Raw genomic sequence first — 8,782 nt, 5'->3', positions numbered from 1 at the left:
TTTTTATGTTAAGTTGACAGACTTTCATATAAAACTCCACTTTGTGTTCTTGTTAGATGTATTTCTATGTGTATCTATCTGATGAGTTAAGCCTTTTTCAACTGATTTTTATAGTTCGTTCTTATGTTGTACTGTTACACCACTGTCCCAGGTTAGGGGGAGGGTTGGCGCCTTCAAACGAGTTTAACCCCGCCACATTCTGTATGTGCCTGTCCCAAGTCAGGAGCCTGTAATTCAGTGGTTGTCGTTTGTTGCTGTGTTACACATTTATTTTTCGTTCATTATTTTGTACATAATTTAGGCCGTTAGTTTTCTCGTATGAATTGTTATGCATTTGTCATTTCGGGGCCTTTTAAAGCTGACTATGCGGTATGGGCTTTGCTCGTTGTTGAAGGCCGAACGGTGACCTATAGTTGTTAATTTCTGTGTCATTTTGTCTCTTGCGGAGAGTTGTCTCATTGGCAATCATACCACATCTTCTTTTTATATCTAATTAATCTGCATCTGAACAATACTGCAAACCAACTAATTTTGGCAACCTTTGCGAGTAGAAAAATAACAAGAATTTAAATACCGATAGTCACGAAGATGTCAAACAAATCTTTTATATGAATACTTGAACAAAGTTATAAAATCGCGAAAAATGAATCGTCTCGAAATCGACAAAAATAGTCCAAATGCAAAAAGGCATCCGCGAAAATAATACGTTCAATTGAATCATGGTTTTACCTATAAATAGTGTTTTTTTTTCATTTTGCGTCATTTAGTAATTTAAACAAAAATCCTTTTTTCGTCCTCATTGACTAGACATTAAAGCTGCTAATGATCTTCACATCTGTTATAACTTGTTATATTCAAAAATTGTCAAACATAGATAATGTAAAAAAAACTCAGGTGAAAACATTTACATTAACAGTATTGTTTAGCAAAATAGAGTAAAACAACTGAACACACAATGAATGTTTATATTTTGACTACGCCGATGATCCAATATTTATCAATCCATTATGCTACTGAAACATTCACAAATCTCGCATAAACTTGTATAAAAATGCAAAAATTATCGAAAACAAAACAATATAGAAGCTTGAGATAAAGAGGAAACGCTTTACTCTATTGTCTACCATAATAAAAGAACGACTTCCATAGTAAAAAAGTGACTTGGTGGTAGAAATAACTGCCGTCACACAATCTTCAAAGTGCATAACTGAATCATTGGGTTCTGGTGTCAATATCTGAAATGACGAAATATTTAATACATAGAAATATTAAACGTTGTGTGTGCTATCAAAAAGATAATTCTTTAAAAAAATTACATGTGGACCCCAATTATTGTCCCATTAACCAACTATGTCTGATTGGGTTTCTCACCTAATTTTGTCAATATAACGGAACTACAAACAACTGTCATACAATTTTTGGATTTAGCTAGCTATAAAACCAGGTTTAACCCATCATTTTCTGCAGAAAATGCCTAAACCAATTCAGGAATCTGAAAGCTGTTTTTCATTCGTTCCTTTGGTCGAAATAGTATACCGTTTGATTTTGTCACGTTTTATGGACTTCCCCTTTTTTAATTTACCTAGGAATTCGGTATTTTTGTTAATACTTTTTTGTAATATAGATGACTAATTTCTGACTGGTTAACGTTCAAAAGCAAGTTAACTTCTTAATCAGGATAACACACACAACCCCAACACACATACACACACAAACAGACCAACACACACACAATCACACCTACACACACACGCAATCACACATTCACACCTACACACCAACACATACAATGCATGTACGTTTAGAATATTTTCTTATATATGAAATTTTAATATATTGACCCTGTGTAAATGTAATTTTAAAAAACCAAACAACTGGTACACAGAAATTTATTCACGGCGTTCCGTAGTCACATTTGCAACTTAACAATCATATTAAGTATTAACTTCTTTCCTACGTAATGATAAAAAAATTTAGCACAACTATGACATTTATGATAAGGGACTTTCCGATTTGAATTTTCCTCGGAGCTCGGTATTTTTGTTATTTTACCTATTATCTTTTTTTTTTTTAAAGATACTTTTTAAATACATAACTGGCAAAACATTTTGTATTTTTGTCATTTTTTCAAAACGGTCTTTACATTGTTGATCATCACAAGTTTACCCAAAATTGTCATACTGCAGTTATTCATGACGTAATTTTAATGAATATTTGATAAACTTAAAGATCAGGATTAAAAAGGGAGGTTCTCTCTCCCTAAATAAGTGCTTTTGATTCAGTGTTTTAAAACATATCTTACATTTCCCTAAGTTGTTGTCTATCATGTTTATTATTTGAGGTTAAGTATTGCTGATTACTAGGTTACATTATTCACTATTTCTCTTTATCCGTATTCTTTAATTTCGAGGACACCAAAATAAAAGACAATCCTTTGAAATTTTCCGTAATGGGACATGATATTACAAATCTGAGACACGGTTTTGGAGCTTTTATCCTGTGCTTGTTTCTGCAATTCAAACACAAACGGTTGCATTTAAAAAAAAAATATTTTTGGGCTATTTTGTTAGAATACCTGTCTCAAAAGTCTCAAAACAGGTACATCAAGAGCTGGTAATAGAGTATCCTCATATGACCGATCAGGATCCACAGCTGGGCAGTAATTAATTACACTTGCTAATCTATTTCCAGGTAAACCAAGATATTCCCTAAACAGTTTCTCTCTTTCTTGTACTCTGTTACCATACTTTTCTCTACATATATCAGCATGTGTCATTACACCATAAAATGTTATGTCTATGAAATAAAATTTAAAAAAATGCGTATGTTTGGAGTGGATAATTCGAGAGTTATTGTTAATGTTATACAGGAACACTGCACTTTGTACTTGTTGAACCATTACCTTTTCATACTGCTAATTAAGATAATGTGACATAATAGCTAAATACGCGAAGTTTAGACTTCAAAAGTTTTCTAAAAACTACAATGTTTAACCTTTGTAGCATTTTACATTAAAACCAGTTACATATGTGTGCCATTGTGATTGATTAAAACAAGTTACAGTAAAATTTCAATATTTTCATTGTATTTGCAAAATGAGCTCATGCAATTTATAAGCGCATTCTGTATTTCCTGTGAGCAATGCCATGTGCCAATGATCTCATTAAAATCAACCAGTCAACTGGGCAAACGTTAGAATTAATGACGTTATAGTTAACATGAGCCAATTTCATAGAAGGCTACAGCTAGTTTTGGCAGCTTCAGACGTATCCATTAACTCAAGATTTAAAGTCATAATTCAACAGATCTGAATCCACATTAATATAAATACACAATTATTGTCAGTAATTCATTATAAGATGTGATCTAAAAAAAAATGATAATGAATAATTGATTTAGCCTTAAAGTAGCTCTCTACCCGTTATATTCTTACACCTCCGATTTTTTGTAAAGCTTTCATTGATATTCACAAGCTCGGATATTGTCGTTTGATTTCTCTAAATTAAATTCTCGTACGATTTGTTATTTGTTTGTTTTTCCATCCCATTTCTTAACTTCTGTTCAATTTAGATTTTAAAAGTCTTCAACCATGTTGATCATGTATACATAAGTTTAAGTACCGATGTTCAAAGAAGAGAGAAGCAAATCAAGGTAACAAACAAAAACTGAGGGAATCGCATGAATGTTATAAGGAGCGAGACCGGATGTGTCGACAAAATATGATGTGTCGACAATATATAAGCGTCTTCTGCTATTCATTCATCATCCACCATGCGAATCCACACTCCGTCAAAATTTCACAATCAGGTTTCGAACACAATCGGTAAAATTACAGATCAAACGGCTATACTAATATCTAAAGATTTAAGACAGTGAAACCATAAAAGGTTCAATTTACAAGCAAAAATTATATTGGTCAAATTTTTACTAATCAATTGATGGTTGTTAAAACAATAATGCTTATTATGTTTAATGTTTATCTTACAGGACTCAACAAATAGCTTTTAACAAACAAAACAAATTAAAGCAAGTGATCTCTATGTTAATATAACATAAAGTTTTAAATTTGATCATTATACAAAAAGTAACATTGTTATAGTCCATGCATAAGTTTCAGATATGATATCTAATCTCGATATTACCCAATTCATTGGCAACATTAACCACTGTTTTTAACAGTGCAGTAGGCATGGCAGAATCTGGATTTGATGAACACACAATGATGATCCTATTTATTCGTCTGTTAGGTAATCTCTTCCATGACCTGTATTTCTTTTTCATTGTAGTTATTCCATGCAATCTTCCGTATGTCACAATGTCATTAAGCGCCTCTTTTTCTTTCACTTTTCCACAGAAGACAAGGTATAAGAGTTCTTCAGTTATCACTGAATCATCATTTTCAAATCCAGTCATATCTATAAATGTAGGCAACATACACAAATCATTCTGTCTATAGTATTCTTCTTTAGGGAGGCTGAAATATTTTAGAAAAAAGATTGTGTAGGAGACATCAAATCGATTAGCTTTATCTCATTAAAAAGACAAGCTTCAATATAAAAAATTCTTGTTTATATTTTCAGCCCTCACTTTTTGCAATATCAACTATGTTTATGCAAAGCAAAAAAAACTGACAACTTTCAATATTTCAAAAAAAGAACATAAATGTAAATAATATGCAAATCTAGAACACTTAATAAAAAACTACCTTCTCAAACGTCTTGTTACTTGCATACCCATGACACCTTCATGGTTTCCGAATTTACCACTCTTAGCATATTCGTACCAGCGATCACTATTTAAACTAGCAAACACAGTATTAAGGAACGAAGATTTACCGCATCCTGGTGGTCCAATGATAGCCACATTCAACGGCTTTCTGGCACTTCCTGTTAAACGCTTGCAGTCATGAAGAAGTTCTTCTTTCCGTTCATAACAAGGACCCTCCTCTTCATCTGTTATTTCATAATTTACCTCATTTACATCTTAAAAAGATCATTTTCATAATTAGAATTTAATTGATTCCCACTCGTTGAAAAATTGAAGTTTATGTCAGTTATGAAAATTATGAATTTTTTATTCACTTTCGTTTTTGTTCACTAATGAATACAATTCGTTCTCTCAATATGTTCATGGATTTTATGTTGTCAAAGGTGATTTCATATTATTGAAATACATATGCTGTAAGAAGTTCTTAAAAATCATAATACCGATAATCAGAATCAAACGGTAAAATTAAATTTTTTTTAAATTGAACTTCCGTGAGAGAACGATCCCTGAGCGAACATAAAAAAATCGTCCCCACCTCCTTGGCCAGTCTCTTTCTCATTTGAACTGATACGGTATAGAGTCAAGAAACGTCAGAAATCATTTGAATCAAAACGTAAAATAGGGTAGAGCACAATGGTAACAGATACTGAAATTTTTGTGAAAAAGTCCCTGAATTCCAGCGAGTGGTTAAAGAGGAGAGGCGATGCATTTTTTATAATTATGTCAAAACCCACTTTTACCTATGGAGCAGCATATAAATACCTATTCATTTTAACACGAAAATAAGCACTGCATAATGGAAATATGTAAGAGGGATTATATTATTCTATTTAAACTCGGTAAATGCCATTATCCTTTCACATGTGTATATATGGTAATCATTCGAATCAAAATCTGAAATAGGAAGTGTAAAAGCAATAAGTTAAATGATATTCTCTAAGTTTTATTAGTATTCAGTCAATAACCTTTAGAATGAGTTACGAAAAAGATGCCTAGCCAATTGTTTTGACCAAGGTTCATATTTTGAAACATAAAGGAAACATTTGGAACAAAACTTAGAATAGGATGTGGAAATTAACAAAAGGTACTTACAATATATTGAAAGTTGTATTGAAATTTATTCACTGGTTGAACAACAGTTATGCATACAACGTGCAGGTAGACAATTTAACACATTGATTACCATCTAAACCATTCATTTCACAACATTTCCATTTATTCTAATCTATATTGTTGTGGTAGAGTGAAATTTAGTATATTTTTGGGGATTGTAAATTTATATATATTGATTAAATTTATTGGAATAAAATGATTTTCATACTATGGATATTATTAATTAAAATTGAATGGTATTTAATTTGTTCAGTCTGAATACTGTTATACTGACCAGTTACTTGTTTGTCTATGTTACCTTGATTTCTTTATTTAGAATTTTAATTAAGGCTATATTTCTTTATGGATAGTGATTTTGGTCACATGTTCTTTTTGGAGGGAAATTTCTATTGTTCTGGACACTCTTATTTCAACTGTCTTACTGACCAGTTATATTTCATAATTCTGGAGTTTATAAATTGGCTTGATTATAATATATTGCTGAATCTTTGGGAATCTTAATTACTACTTTACAGGTCAGTTGTATATACTTTTCTCACATTATTTTAATAGTCCTAGAGTTTTTAACAGAGTATGCAAGATTTGGTTAGATTGATTGATTGAATGGAGAAATGAATTTGTAGTGTGAATCTGACCTTTATGAATGATAAATAAAATTAATTAACCATAAAATGCTTTAAATCATTAAAGATTGATGAATTATTAAAATATTAAATATAATCGTAAATAATAGATTATAATGGAGCATTGGAGTGAAATGATATTAAATAGAAAGAAAGAGTTTTCTTCTGTATAAGTAAGAAGTAAATAAATAGTTAAATATTCATTTTAAACCTTTATTATGTTTTAGTATCTAAGGGAACAGATTTTCTTATTTTTGGTATGTGTTCATATTATGAAGTCATATTGTAGACATGGAACACATCAGTTATAAATTTATATTTATCTTCAGGTTATTATTTGATGTAGCCAAACATGATGTTAGTCTTGTGACCTTCAAATTAGCACTTGAGGTAAGCAAAGAGTTGTATTATGTTGTTTTATAATATAGTTAATAATTTGCTTATTTTTGCTTACTTTACTTTGTTTAGTTGCTGCATGTAGATATTTTAATGCTTTACAGTTTTGCTTGGTTTATTACTTTTTATAGAATTCATGTAGAGTATATTATTTACATGGTAACAGAATATTTATCGCAGTTAAGTTTATGAGATACATAAACTAATACATGTTAGACACAAGTTTAAGTTGAGTCTTTGAGACAGAAAATATAGATGTAAAAGAGAATGACAATATTATTTTACTTAAAATGTTATACAGTGCAATGTACTTGTTCATAAACATGTCAGAGTTATCTTTCTTTACACTAGTAATTATAGTATTTTATAATTGTGTTTTGTAGGGTCTTTATATGAGACTACTGTTATTTTGTTGAAGTCCTAAGACCTTTAATAAAGAATCCTTACAATATTTACAACCGAGTGCTGTTATAATGATGCCTATTTCCACCCGGTTTCATTGTATTAATCCATTTCGCAAACGTCAAAATGAAAATGACATAAAAAATAATATAACAGAATTTTAGTGAACAAGCTCACAAATCGTTGTTTCAACTTTTTTTTCTAGAAAGCAATTGCTTGGAGGCACAATATGAAAGTTATATATCCATTTCAGAAAAGGTTCAACCCAATGGAATTGTTTTGGGTAATCAAACTCATCCAAGGAGCTTATGACAAAAAGTGGAACAGTATTGGCAAAATAGTTCTTGGTAATACTGTATCAGTTCTTGTATTTTTGAGCTATGTAATTTAATGAACTCTGTTTAACGTCTGTTAAATCTCTGTTAAAAAAGGTCTTTTTCTTTTTTTGCAATTATATTTTTTAATTATAAGTTTGAATGTTCCTATGGTATCTTTCGCCTCTCTTTTAAATCACCATTCATCAATTCAACATATTGTTCTAATTCAATGAAAGGTTCAGGTGACCATCTGAAAATCCTTATTTTCAATAATCTTTAACTATTAGTAACTGTTCCCTGATAATTTTTTTCCTTCGGGGGAGGGGGTATTTATGAACTAAAGGGGGGGGGGCTATCTTTCATTACACATCATCTTTTATGAACCGTATACCCATTTATGATTCCAAACGGACGAACATGTCAAATTTATATTAGTTCCACTACTTATGCATGGATATGATTATGTTCCTATCTACCTTTTGAAAAAAGGTATTGAGAGAAAAAAGAACAAAATAGAAATAATATGTATTCTATTATTGGTCTTTGAAATACTTTTTGTTGTTTAAATTTACCTGAAAGTGCATTGAATTTATCTTAAAAACATTCTTTTAAAACTGATTTATGGAGCAATATATTCCATGCTTATGCTATACAACCTAATTTGTAAGTTATTGTAATTTCAATACAACTTCTCCCCTGATTTTCGTAAAACTTCTACATTACATTTATAAGTATAGAGTACCTTGTTCGTCCATTGGATCCCCGACTGAGTTTGGTTCGTGTAATTCATTCTCATCCATATTTAACTCCTTTCTATCACTATTTTGCTGAAGTAACGGACTATCTTTTGGAACGACCCTTTATTCCCACATATGTACATACCTGACAAATAATACGATACATACTAATTAGCTTAGATGAATTTAAAAACATACAAACTTCGAATAAAATTTCTCGATTCACCCTCCGAAGGACTGCTCACAGTCATATCTAATCAATCTAAACTCTATTATGTAATTGTATTCTGACATCTAATTAACTAAACTAAATATCTATTTACAATGTCAGTTCCTCCTAGGATGTATTGTGTCACAATACTATTTCCATGGTTTCTGTAAACAGAGGACACGTCAAGCGTTGATTACGCTACTTTCACTTTTCATT

The 8,782-nt window shown here is 30.8% G+C and overlaps 1 protein-coding gene across 2 annotated transcripts; it reads right to left on the bottom strand.

The window, feature by feature from the left end:
* Nucleotides 1–591: 591 nt before the first annotated feature.
* LOC127715659 (uncharacterized) lies at nt 592–8,782 on the bottom strand. Of its 2 annotated transcripts, XM_052221821.1 has the most exons (6): nt 8,679–8,782; nt 8,361–8,500; nt 4,706–4,982; nt 4,143–4,474; nt 2,576–2,796; nt 592–1,235 (listed from the first exon to the last, which is right to left on the bottom strand). In XM_052221821.1, the coding sequence occupies exons 2-6, from the start codon at nt 8,416–8,418 to the stop codon at nt 1,023–1,025; spliced, it is 1,101 nt and encodes a 366-aa protein (XP_052077781.1). In that variant the 5' UTR covers nt 8,419–8,500; nt 8,679–8,782; the 3' UTR covers nt 592–1,022. The 2 variants fall into 2 exon arrangements, with proteins under 2 accessions (XP_052077781.1, XP_052077782.1); XM_052221822.1 differs by lacking the exon at nt 8,679–8,782 and having other exon boundaries at nt 8,361–8,666.

This window comes from Mytilus californianus, unplaced genomic scaffold, assembly GCF_021869535.1.
Source record: "Mytilus californianus isolate M0D057914Y unplaced genomic scaffold, xbMytCali1.0.p SCAF_9, whole genome shotgun sequence".
NCBI lineage: Eukaryota > Metazoa > Mollusca > Bivalvia > Mytilida > Mytilidae > Mytilus > Mytilus californianus.
Note: the sequence above shows the minus strand (reverse complement) of the source record. Positions and strands in the feature narration are given on the sequence as shown.